Source organism: Cydia strobilella, chromosome 22 (assembly GCF_947568885.1).
Source record: "Cydia strobilella chromosome 22, ilCydStro3.1, whole genome shotgun sequence".
Lineage (NCBI taxonomy): Eukaryota > Metazoa > Arthropoda > Insecta > Lepidoptera > Tortricidae > Cydia > Cydia strobilella.
The window spans coordinates 10,740,807-10,754,710 of NC_086062.1; the positions used below are offsets into that span (position 1 = coordinate 10,740,807).

Below are 13,904 nucleotides of genomic sequence, written 5' to 3' on the forward strand. Positions count from 1 at the left end.
ATATAAATACAATAAAATTAGTCGCATTATTTATTTAAGTTATTGGTATTGTCGGTTAGTAAATTTAAATACTACAAAAATCGAAACTGTTTATATCATGGCATTTTGTGGCACTAAAACCTTTATTAGGTACCATTCCATCCATAATTAATGAATTTTAAATTTGTTAATTAAGTATGTCAATAGTTGAAAATACTCACGGCCAACTAAAAAATACAAGTTGATGAAGGTATGAGCAAACTATTAAATAAACAAAAAATCTTATTATATTTGATATTTCAAGAAAAATAGGTAAGTATTATTTTTATTAAATTATATAGTTATTCAGTTCTGCAGTTCAGTTCAGTTCAGTTGTTGTGTTGTGTAAATTTTTAAAGTAATACCTAATGAAAACTACTATAGTTACCTCGGGTGGTTGATGCTCAATTATTTCATTGGCCAACTGCAATTAAAACTTCATTCTTAAAATCAATAGAGTCTGCTTGGAATATTAAACTATTCTTACTCCCGAATCCCGGTAAGGGCATATATTTGTGTGATGAACACAGATATTTGTTCCTGAGTCATGGATGTTTTCTATGTATTTAAGTATTTGTATATATATCGTTGTCTGAGTACCCACAACACAAGCCTTCTTGAGCTTACTGTGGGACTTAGCCAAGTATTTAAGTATTTGTATAAGTATTATATATATAGTTGTCTGAGTACCCACAACACAAGCCTTCTTGAGCTTACCGTGGGACTTAGACAATTTGTGTAAGAATGTCCCTACAATATTTATTTATTTATTTATTACTACATATAAATAAAAATAAAAATAAAAATAAAATAAAAATCATTTAATTCGGACGATAGTACAATCCATATTTTGTTAGTTACAATTATACTTAAATTACTATGTTAGTACCTAAACTAAGATGTTGGGAGGTCCAGTGCCTAATAAGTGCACTGTCCCATCTCCCTGCCACGACGGTCAGGAGACTGTGGCGGCTGTCGCGCACCCTTCGGAGCGTCGCGGCGCAGCGCTTGCGCAGCGTCGCGTGGAAACCATCCACATGCGCGTCGGCGAACATGCCCGACGCGCTGCAGAATCGCGGCAGACGCAACAGTACCCTGAACGCGTCGTTGTACTGTACACGCATGGCATTCATAGGACGCTGCGTGTACCTCGTCCAGAGGCTGCAGGCGTACAGCGAAGTACAGTACGCTCGAAAAAGTGTTATTTTAACTTGCGCTGTACACCCGCTGAACCTACGGGCGATCATATTAGCCCTAATAGCTAATGCCCTACGTTCGCGTTCAATGTCCGCGTCGTCACGCAAATCGTCGGTGATCAAGTGCCCAAGATATTTGAATGAATATACCCTCCTCAGCTGCTCGCCATTCAAACGAATGGGTGGGACGTATGATGGGCACCTGCTCCCCGCCTTGAAAACCATGTACTCACTTTTCGCGACATTATATCGTAAGTTATGTTTTTGGGCATAAGACTCGCACTTCTCAATTAGTATTCTTATACCGCCGACCGATGGGCTCAGCAGTACCATGTCATCGGCATAACTTATGTTATTAAAGCACACCCTATCTACATGACAACCGACATGAGTACTGCTGAGCCCACCGATCAGGGCATCCATATACAGATTGAACAGCTTGGGGGAGGTCAACCCCCCCTGCCTTACCCCGCACTCGAGTCCGTACTCGTCGGACATCACGTCACCCCAACGCACACTATTCCTCTGGCCAGAGTACCAACACCTAAATATGCGTGTGAGTTCTCGAGGAAATTGCACTTCGTCAAGTTTTTTCCAAAGTAAATTGTAATTAACGAGATCGAAGGCTTTACTAAGGTCTAAAAAACACGCATATATAGGTGTTTTCCTACACGTATAGTACTCAACAGCCTGCTTCAAACAAATAATAGCACTTTCGGTAGATAAGCCGGCACGGAAGCCGAACTGCGCGTCGTGCAATTTTAAGTACCTATCTAATTGTACGTTGAGCAGGCCGTCGAGCACCCTCGCTGCAATAGTTGCCAGAGAAATAGGCCTATAGTTGGCACTGTCTGAAATGTCACCCGTCTTATTTTTGACAATAGGTATTACAATTGTTTTTGTCATAAGTGGCGGTAGGTAAGAGTGACATATACATAGGTTGTAAAACATCGCTAGTACTCGAGGCAGGTGGGGACCGGCACACTGCAAGTGCTCGATGCTCAAGTGGTCGTGACCGGGTGATTTACCCTTTTTCATACCTTTTATATAGAACCGGCACAGAGAACCAGTATTTGCGCCATGGGTTGTTGTAAGCCGACAACAAATAGTAGGAAGCAAAGCGTGCATCCCGCGGCCAAAACGCGTAAGCGCCATGAATTTCACGGCGCGTACGACGTTTTGGTCGCATGCTACAGATTGCCATTGCGACAAATTCATTGTTTGGTAGTTATGGTTTCTCTATAGTTGGTACTTAATACCTCATAATAACTCAATGGCTCGGGAAGAGAAGTCATGGAATGTATTGGTTCTGTTAAATTCCTTGACATTTCTCTTTTACTTACTTTATTTGCTCCTTCTATGTCACCTGTTGCCTGTCAAAAAAATTACCAATGAGAAATATTATCAAAATTTACAGTTACTTTTGTGCCTGGAACAGTGACTTCGCAAAAAAGACTCCAACAACTTTCAACAAATATTTACTACCTACTTACTTATTTTAAGGTACACAATATTATGAAAAACCAGCCAAATGCGAGTCTGACTGGCGCACGAAGGGTTCCGTACCATTACGCAAAAAACGGCAAAAAAACTAACGTTTTTTTTTATGGGAGCCCCAATGAAATATTTATTTTATTCTGTTTTTAGTATGTTGTTATAGCGGCACAGAAATACATCATCTGTGAAAATTTCAACTGGTTAGCTATCACGGTTCATGAAATACAGCCTGATGGCAGACGGACAGAGAGACAGACAGACATCGAAGTCTTAGTAATAGGGTCCCGTTTTTACCCTTTGGGTAGGAAACTCTAAAAAATGATAATGTGGCTACAGTTACTTAAATTATATTAAGATATATAAGTTACTTACTGCCAGCTATGTTAAACAAATATAAGGTTAGAACATTTACAACTTCCATTGTCATAGCTGTTACCAAAAAAGAAATATAAACGAAGTGGGGTTCAATAGCAATGGCAACTAATGTATGACAGATTTTGTAAGGATTTTTGTTACCATATGACGTATAACCTAAAAGCTCATGGTTGTTTTCATTGAAATATTAATAATATACCATATAAATTAATTTTTAACAAGCAGAAACGTCTGCGATCGATGCTATTAAGCTTAGAATGATCCAGAGGCCGTGAGTTCAAGTCTCACCCAAGGCAGTAATTTTTCCACTTTTAAATTTATTCTAAGCTTAATATACCATATATTTTAACTAATAGTCATTGATATAACTAAAAGATTTAGGTACCTAATATATAGGTAAACTGTTGATAAAATCATGATTGTCCACAATAAGTGCTAGATGACGAAGAAATTAAGGTAAATTGGTGTTTACATTATTTGCCATTTCTATTAAACTCCACTTTACATGTAGGTAATCATTTAAGAAGATTTAAACTATATAAGGGCCTGTTTCATAATGTCCAAGTAAAGTATTGGATAGCTAATTAACAAATAAATTAACTGCCAGAAAATTTTTCCTACAAAAAAAGCACTTTATCCAGCAGATAAAGCTTATTTGGAGATTGTGAAACGCTTCATAATGTCCAAGTAAAGTATTGGATAGCTAATTAACAAATAAATTAACTGCCAGATAAAATTTCCTACAAAAAAAGCACTTTATCCAGCAGATAAAGCTTATTTGGAGATTGTGAAACGCCAACGATGACTTTATTCGTCAGATAAGTGGCAAGTAGCTTATTCAGGACTTTACTTGGACATTATGAAACAGGCCCTAAGTGTTCTTTACTTACCTTTATTGTTTCCGATAATTTGCCAATGTCAGCTTCGCTATCTTTCTAAAATACGATCACAACAAACATGAATTTAGGTGTAGTGCATAATCCTTTACCATCGTATTTTCACGGAAACGCACCAAAGTGTTATGCTATTTCAATTTTCAATCAGTCTCAGTAAAAAAAAGTACCAAGGTTTACTGAAGTTGCATGACAAATACGAACGTTTCCGAGAAAATACGATGGCAAGCGTAGCTGCAATTTGTTTCGGAATATTTACAAAATGGCGAAACCGTGGGGTTTCGCGAAACCTTTAGCTTTAGCTCGTAAAGATAATAAATATAATCATATCTCAAGATGGCAAACTGTTTTCTTAACTTACTGCAAAAGCTTCCAATTTTTTAATGTCCTGTAATAATAATAATTATAATTACTAATATTTGGTTTGTTTCATGGATCAGTATATTTTCTTTTAATTTTATTTAAAAATAATTTCCATTCCCTTGATGATGATGATGGTATCCTGTTATCCCTCATTAGCGACATAGGGCTCTCAGAAGGGATTTCCGTTTTTCCGGTCCTGCGCGGCCTCCTCCAGCTCCGCCCAGCCTCCTTTTCCACTGTGCGCCTCCAGGTGGTACGTGCCCCAGGGAATGCAAACGGGTTTTTAATTGTATGAAAAAACCCGGTTATTAACGGGTTTTAACCGAAATTTCATACAAATAAAAACCGGTTTGCATTCCCTACTGGGCGACCTTGCCCCCTTTTTCCGGGAATTTTCCAAGACATTGCTTGGATGAAGAGACGAAGTGCAGAAAGACCTCAGCGAACTCGGCGCCGTCGACTGGACAGAAACGGCTTTGGACAGAGTAGCATGGCGGTCTTTGGTGTCGGAGGCCAAGATCCACTTCGGGTCGTCGCGCCACAGCAGTAAGTATTGCTTGGATAGCTCCCTTTGTAATAAAATCATATAACTTGAGAGTTTATATCTTTTAATATCTTTATATACCTCTGTTGTTTTTTGATCATGATCAATAATGTCCAAGGCAATCTGGAAAAACACAATATTAATTTATTATATTTATCGTACTAGTGACATTTCTAATGTACGACTAGGTATAGTGTATAAAATAGTAGAAATTAAATAAAATGGAACTAAAAAAATCCATACTAAATTGTTGCATTTAACGTCAAAAATGTGACAGTTACGTAGGAAGTGGCGCCCTCAATAATTTTCTACAATTTTTTGTTGGACTATACGTCCACCCGCAATATATTTGACGACCGGTCTGGCCTAGTGGGTAGTGACCCTGCCTGCGAAGCCGATGGTCCTGGGTTCGAATCCCGGTAAGGGCATTTATTTGTGTGAGGAGCACAGATATTTGTTCCTGAGTCATGGGTGTTTTCTATGTATTTAAGTATTTATATATTATATATATCGTTGTCTGAGTACCCATAACACAAGCCCCTTTGGGCTTACCGTGGGACTTAGTCAATTTGTGTGAGAATGTCCTATAATATTTATATTTATTTATTTATATAGCATGACCAAAATTTACATATCAATAAATTTATTAATATTGTGACCATGAAACAATGCAGCTGACTTACCTACTTAAATTTATTTATATCAAGTACTAGTTAAAATATATGTTAATTATTAATATTTCAACGAAAACAATCATCGTAAAACTTTTTGGTTATGCGTCAAATGCTAATAAAGTCTCATAAGTTTTTGTATACATTAGTTGTCATTTCTATCGAACTCTCCTAGTGAGTATTATATTCTTTGATCGAACTCCACTAGATGTTATTTTTGAAATAAGTATATTATCGTGCAACAACCTTTTTTGCTGATTGTTGAAGTTAATTTTAATGTTTACAAGCTTGGAAATAAATAAATAAAAATATTATTTAACACATTGTATCAATTGTATGTCATTTGATCCCATATCACAGGACTAAAGGTTTTTTACTCGGTTGTTTAGTAAACAAATTATAACAGTTCTGCCGAAATATTTGATATGTATATATGAGAAAATAGTGAAAATGTATTACCTTCGCAGCCACTTTATCGACCTTTCCAGGTTTGGTAAACTGTAAAGAATATATTTCAAAGTGACAACCCTAGCGTACAAGTTAATAATCAAGATCAAGTGCGGGTAGTTCGCAAAACCCGCGCGGCAAGAAGATGTTGATACAATTCCTCGCCAGTCTGCCTGTGACCACGAACGTAACGTCACGTTCGAAACGTCAGGCCATAAATAAACGTAAGTTTGTACGCGATTAAGTCCCGTATTAGTTTTAAATTATGAATATATTTCAGTTAAAAAATCTTCATTAAATTTTTTAAATATGCATAACGTAAAGGAATGATACATACGTACAATATGTTTTACAGTACATATATGGCTCACGGCTCACATAGACGCAATGTGCTAATTATCGCACTAGTGCGGTAAAGTATTAGCATCATATGTACTGAAATATTATTACTTAATTAAATATGATATATATACGTAATTATAAATATTTCTTAAAGGTACCTATCCGACATTCCGGATAGCGTATATTCGTGACGCACCGAAAAAAATTATTATACATGCATAAATCTGGGACTTTTTCTTTTTAGTATCAGGATCGGATATATAAGTTAACTTTAACAATTCTGAGAGTAAAAACCATAAGACAATCCCAAAAATTATAATTTTCATAATCGCTCTTCAGCAAAAATAAAAGTCAAATTTATTTACTTACTGCTAGCTGTATACAAAAAAAAACAATTTTATGTTCTGTGGTACTCAAATACATTTAAAGCGTTAAAATTAAATATTTAATTTTGTGATACGTGAAAAATCTAATTCTGATTATTACGGTATATGCTGCAATTAATACTATAGGGTTCTTATTTCATACATGCCTTTTTTAATGCGTTCCGAATTTCGGGAACTCGTTGTCGTTTTCCTGAGTTGCCACTTCTGGGTGCCTGAAAAGATAATATAAGATAAGATCTAATATTCATTGTAAAAAAACCGGCCAAGTGCGAGTCGGACTCGCGCACCGAGGGTTCCGTACTTTTTTGTTAAAGCGGCAACAGAAATACATCATCTGTAAAAATTTCAACTGTCTAGCTATCACGGTTCATGAGATACAGCCTGGTGACAGACAGACAGACAGACAGACGGACAGACGGACAGCGGAGTCTTAGTAATAGGGTCCCGTTTTTACCCTTTGGGTACGGAACCCTAAAAGGTAACATGTGAATTTCATGTACATTCAATTTAAGGAAATATTTGGTAAATAGGTACTTTCGCAGTAATATTTAATCATATTTCAAGAAGTCGTTACAATTTTCAAAAATTCTGGTAGCGTTTCCCCGCTGTATTGCGATGCTTATTATGCGCGAGGAAGCTGCCAGCTTTTCGGTCGCCAGTGAAGTCGGCCAGTTTTTTAGATAGCTGTTTCAAGAGCTGAATATAGCTAATGTCATAAAAATTAATGATTAAAAATGTCTAAATTTATTTACTGTGGAAATATGGAAAAGGCGACTAAATTAGAAAAAAAAAATATTCTTACTATTTTAGCATTGTGGCCAACAACTAAAAAGTCCGCATAAATGCCCAAAGGCAGCAAACACAATATAAACAACTGCATGATTGTAAAACCGATGCTCGTGTGAACGATTAGATTGATTAGTCAATTCTATGGCACTAAACATTGATGTCGATCAAAGAGCAATTAATAGAAGAAGAGGTTGAAAACCTAAGAAAAAAAAGAGTTGAGTGTTGTCGCCGCGAGATGGCAGCACTTGGTGACGTCGGTTGACGTCACATCCGAGCGAGCAGAGTGGGGCCGACGGGTTCTCACGCCACCAAGTTGCGATGGAAGGGAGAAAACCGGCGCGCCTCACTTTTGTACTTGACTTTCGAGCGAGGATATTGTCTTCGTTGGTTCAAGTTAATTATACTGATTATTTATTGCGACCCTTGGCTTTCATTTATATGAGTTTCTTTTGTTACGGAGCAATCGATTGGTATCATTCGATAGCGTGACGAACGTTCGCGTTGGCGTTATGTCTATTTATTTATGGGATTTTGAACAGCGCGCCAAGCGCCAAGTTTTGGAAACGTATAGGACGTCAAAAGTTGACGTTTGACAATTCAGTGGCTTCAAAACATATGACGTTGGCACGGAATAGCGCTATCTAGTCTGGTTGGCACGGTTTTTCTTTAACTTTAAACCTAATATTGTCTTCGGTTACCGCGATACTCATGAAAACGGATTTATCGCGTATATTATTTTCTGTTAGGGAGACCTATTATTGCCTTCATGATTGTATCCTAGTTATGATAGAAGTCTATACTGTTTGTTTAAAGCTGTTGGTCTTCTAATATAAAATATTAAACCTCTTAAACAATCAATACTCCATGTTTTCGATTAATCGGATGTTAGTCGCGATGTTGACGTGAAATAGACAATCAAATCAATTTGATCATACTAATGAATAAAATTTAATAATTGCCAATCAATCAAATTTTAATAACTATAGATAACGCAGTGTATGACTGATTTCAATCTCAACTGGATGCATATTTAAATTTTAAAAATCGTAACTTGATTTTCAAAAACGATACTGTACTATCTATCAAGTTAATTATTTCCTGTTTAGCGTGTATTAGTGGAAGCTTATACATATAATGTAATTTATATATTATCGTATTATTTTTAATTAATTTAATAAGCACTGGTGGCCTAAGTAAGGGCGTGCGAAATTCAATCCGGAGGTCGCGGGTTCAAACCCCAGCTCATACCAATGAGTTTTTCGGAACTCATGTACGAAATATCATTTGATATTTAACAGTCGCTTTTCGGTGAAGGAAAACATCGTGAGGAAACCGGACTAATCCCGATAAGGCCTAATTTCCCCTCTGGGTCGCTTTCGTAAAAACCAATTGGCCAATTTTGGTATTGGGTTCAGTAACTTTTCCACGGATCTCTAAGACAACTTTTGAGTATCTACCCTAAGGATATGTTTATAGTTTTATTTTATTCCAGCTCTAACGATGACCTTTGTTGATCCTCGTCCTGCTCACCATACTCAGTTTAAGCCATTGAAATTTAAACAAATCATTTTGAAAATAGGGTTGATTTTCCTTTGGTTAACGTTTTAAGTTAAATAAAAAGAATTTGATGTAACAACCTATCCAGGCTTTTTATTCATAGCTTGCTAAAAATGGAATATGTCCTTTAAAAATCACACTGGGCAGTACGAGGTGATACCCGATACTTCGGATTTCTAAATAAATTATGTATAGTTACTTTATCGCACATAAACAGGTTCACATAAAAGATGATAAAAGACAAAACAAAGTAAAACATATTCTATATACTCCACTTCCAGATAACCTTTAAATGTGCTAAACTTCTAAAAAAGTCTACAACCATTTTACGTGACAGCTACTCCATATGAAAGTAGTGCTGATAATTCAAACCTAGGACCATCTTCTTAGTAAAGTCACTAGCAACTAATCAAACATATAATTATCTATATTGTCTACAGCATGGCCGTCTTCTGGTATTCCACGCTCTGGCTTACATCACAGCAGCTCGCAGCGGCCTCTCAGAGACGGAGCTTGAAGATTTGATCTCCTTGGACGACAAGGTGCTGGATGACGTGTACCAGTACCATTTGCCGCCGGTTAGGAGGATCCCACCTCTGCTGTGGACCAGGTACTCATGAGAGATCATCTTCAAAAGCATTAGTCCGAGTGTTCGATGCTCTGGCATACATCACAGCCGCTCGCAGCGGCCTCTCAGAGACTGAGCTTGAAGATTTGATCTCCTTGGATGACAAGGTGCTGGATGACGTGTACCAGTACCATTTGCCGCCGGTTAGGAGGATCCCTCCACTGCTGTGGACCAGGTACTCATGAGAGATCATCTTTAAAAGCATTAATCCGAGTGTTTGATGCTCTGGCATACATCACAGCCGCTCGCAGCGGCCTCTCGGAGACTAATCTTGAAGATTTGATCTCCTTGGATGATAGGGTGCTGGATGATGTATACCAGTACCATCTGCCGCCGGTTAGGAGGATCCCGCCTTTATTATGGATCAGGTACTCACGAGAGATCATCTTCAAATGCATTACTCCTAGTGCTCATGACGTGGTCTATAGTGAGATGCAAATTTGCATGGACACACTAGGAATGAATTCATTCAGGAGAAGGTAGCTAGCTCGCAGTGGCCTATCTGAGACTGAGTTTGGAGACCTGAGGAATTGTTCTTGAAGAATTGTTTTTTCTTTTTCTTTTTACAAGCTTTTATTTAGTTTCACCTGTCCCGTTGTCTGTGTGTCTGTCTGTAATCAAATCTTGCAAGTTGAATTTGACCCACGTTGCGGTTTCCGATGAAGCTGAAAATTTGCATACATATGTAAGTCGGGTGACATTATGGTACAATGATGATGATGGAGACAGGAGGAGGCCATAGGAACTCTGTGATAAAACAAGTAAACCTCATTGTTTTTGAGGTTTTTATAATTGTCTCGATAAGTATTAGTTGCCCGTGAAAAGAAAAGTACAGTCAGCGATAAAAGCTTGTACCAAAAATTAAAATTTGCCAAAAGCTTATTATCCAAATAACTTTTTTTGTTCTCAGGATTCGCAATGATCTCCCAAACTACTTGTCCGAGCGAGAGGCCGACGGCGTCTCTGTAATGAACTGGTACCTACCCTTTGATAATATAACTAACTAAATAACTGCATTCGTTTCATTTTCTGTCTTCGTAAATACGACCATGTCTCCTCTTTCCGCTCTAAACTCGGCTGGTTTCCTATACGTGTTCGTCGAAATATTCGCATGCTTTGCACCCTCTTTTCTGTTATTAATGATCCCCAATCTCCCGAATATCTCAAATCTTTCTTCAACTACTATGGTGTTTCTCGTGTCCGTCAACTTCGCTCTACTGGCAACCTTTCTTTGTCCATACCATCTCACCGAACAGGTTTCATGTCCTATTCTTTCTCTATTCAGGCAGCTCGCGTTTGGAAAAGTCTCCCTGTTAAAATTAGACAGTGTCCGAATAGATTTGCATTTAAAAAATCCTTACGTGAGTACTTTGCTGGCAGAACGATGAATTCTTAGTGTTTCTGTTTTGAAAGTTTCATCTGATATCTTATGTATTTGTATGTATGTATATTGTATGTATTTATATGAATATGATATATACAGATATATGTATGTATGTCTATGCCTATGCCTTATTTAACTATACTTGTATATATGTAATCACTATGTTGCACCGCCTACAAATTCTCTGCTTTGCCCGAAGGTTGACTGGTAGAGAATGCCTCATAGCATTAAGTCCGCCTTTTGTACGATTGTATTTTCTTTTGTGCAATAAAGATTAAATAAATAAATAAAATAAAAATACTAAGTATGTTAGTTTTGTCTAAACAAAGGCTTCATTGGTATTTATCGTTACTGTGTGTCATTTAAACATTTTACATTTTATGTCATCAAAACTATGTAATGGGTCTTTTGCCTGAAAAGAAAACATTCATTCATTTCATTACTAATCATGTTCGTATTTGTGACTGAAATCTTGGCTTGGCTTGGAAACACTTCCTAACTTTCGATTGGGCTCAAATTAATCCTGTGACAAGGCAATGTTATGATGACATCTGATCAGCTGATCTGATATGGAAATCGAAAGTGGCAAATAGTAACTAGGTGAGAAAACAGCTCAACCTCATTGAGAGAAGAGAAGTAAAAGAAACATTTTTTTTTGTTTATATTAAAAATGGCATGGATGGTCATCCATCCATGGATGGGCATTTTTTCTGATATTAGGATATGTAAATTTTATGTTATTTGTGCCCAGAATCATGAACTGATTCCATGCTCCTAGGAAAGAAACAATGTCCCAAAATTTTCATATATATTACCAAAGAGGGTATAATAAGATAGAGCGGTACTGTCATAGTAGATTTTGTAACCACAGTAAATTCACTGCCATCTATCGACACACCTTAAAACTAAAAATGAAGATTTATAAAAATACGATAAAATGTATTTAAATATGGATAAATGTTTTTTTTTATTTGCATTAATTATTTTTATGATTTTGACCCATGTTCTTTCACTGATATGCGTTTAAATTGTTAAATAACAAACAAAACCGTCAACGCCAACTATAGGACAGTAGGCCAAAGCTAGTAGCACCCTCTGATCAAGAATCAAATTTACTTGATTTTAGAGGCACGTTTTTTCCTTAGACTGTATCCATCTATTACGGAGTTATATCTATCTTTGATATTACGTACTTTCCATTTCATTACCGCCGTACTCGGCCGTGCAAAGCGTTTGAAAAATGGGAACGGAATGGAAAAATAAAACTTGGGACGCTTTTTTCCTCCTAGTAGGAACGAAGGAGCTCGTGATTCTGAGTTGAGTAGGAAAAACAATAAATTTATCTTCTTCTTTTGTCGCGACCTTTTCCCATCTACTTGGGGTCGGCCAAGATAGTCCAATGTTGTATTAAAAAGCAGAGGGCTGAGAGTAGAGCCTTGATGCACTCCGACCTCCAGTTCGAACCTTTCACTGATACCAGCTGGACTTAGCACCTGTGTGGTGACCGCTGTGTACATATCCTGGATTAGATTCACATAGCACTCGGGCACTAGTTGTTGTCTCAGTGCTTCCCAGATCAGGTCCCGTGGTATGTGGTCAAACGCTTTCTCCAGGTCTATGAAGATCATGTGGAGATTTTTGTGGTTCGCTTTTGTCTTCTCTAACATTATTCGAACTGTCTGAATAGCATCAGCTGTACCTTACACACACAACAATAAATTTATCTATTTTGGAAAAAAAGTCCAGTGCATCGCTACATAAAAAATGCCCTGATATAGGATATGGGGATCATGTCTATGAAGATCATGTGGAGATTTTTGTGGTTCGCTTTTGTCTTCTCTAACATTATTCGAACTGTCTGAATAGCATCAGCTGTACCTTACACACACAACAATAAATTTATCTATTTTGGAAAAAAAGTCCAGTGCATCGCTACATAAAAAATGCCCTGATATAGGATATGGGGATTCGGGCTCAATATGATTATTCAAATTGTAACTTATTTTTATTTGCTAGGTACCACAGGCAGTTCCGAGACACCGCTCGCGAGCGTTACTTCAAGAATATGAACATGGCCATGTACTTCCACTCTATGATTGCTGATTATTACCTCGGTATGTATTAGATATGTCTTCTGCAGCGGTATCATGGTCGCTTTTTTATCACCTGTCATGTCATGCGTCACTTTCGCACTTACATACTTGTTAGAACGTGACAGGCATGGTGACAAATGATAAGGAGCCGGCCATCTTAGCCCTTTGTCTCTTATTGTCGAAAAACTCGAGATCCATATAAGTTTTGGGAGGTTTAAGATATTTCCATTTGATTTTGCGTCTTATTTATCTTGAAAATTACCATAGAAGACCGTCATTTATCAGGGAATTATGTCATACAAGCTTTTGCCCGCGACTTCTTCTGAGTAGAGTCGTGGAGTTAGTAGTTTGCTTAAAGCTTTTTATCGGGTCCCCATACAAACTTCCACCCCCCTTTTCACCCCCATTAAGGATGATTTCTGGGATAAAAACTACCCTATGTCCTTCCCCAGGACTCAAACTATCTCTATACCAAATTTCAACTAAATTGGTTCAGCGGTTTAAACGTGAAGAGGTAACAGACAGACAGACAGACACACTTTCGCATTTATAATATTAGTATGGATTAAAATACATTTCCACCTCACCAACTTCACCTACCTTAGTAACCTTAGTATAATCCTTATGATTCAAAAGACGCCATCGCCCATAGGTACTTAAAAAAGCACCACGAGTATAGCTGATAAGACCAAATCAGAAAGGATTTCCTGACTTGGCAATA

The 13,904-nt window shown here is 37.3% G+C and overlaps 1 protein-coding gene and 1 long non-coding RNA gene across 2 annotated transcripts in view; one reads left to right on the forward strand and one right to left on the reverse strand.

The window, feature by feature from the left end:
- LOC134751446 (NACHT and WD repeat domain-containing protein 2) overlaps window positions 1–13,904 on the forward strand; it is a 70,040-nt gene that overhangs the window by 44,200 nt on the left and 11,936 nt on the right. The window contains exons 15-17 of the mRNA XM_063686855.1: window positions 9,519–9,688; window positions 10,617–10,682; window positions 13,107–13,204. Coding sequence (XP_063542925.1) covers window positions 9,519–9,688; window positions 10,617–10,682; window positions 13,107–13,204 — 334 coding nt within the window. The remainder of the gene's footprint in view (window positions 1–9,518; window positions 9,689–10,616; window positions 10,683–13,106; window positions 13,205–13,904) is intronic.
- Window positions 3,977–6,052, reverse strand: LOC134751465 (uncharacterized). The gene is made up of 4 exons (XR_010128666.1): window positions 6,017–6,052; window positions 4,968–5,009; window positions 4,341–4,367; window positions 3,977–4,021 (listed from the first exon to the last, which is right to left on the reverse strand). It is a non-coding gene; the product is annotated as an uncharacterized LOC134751465 (long non-coding RNA).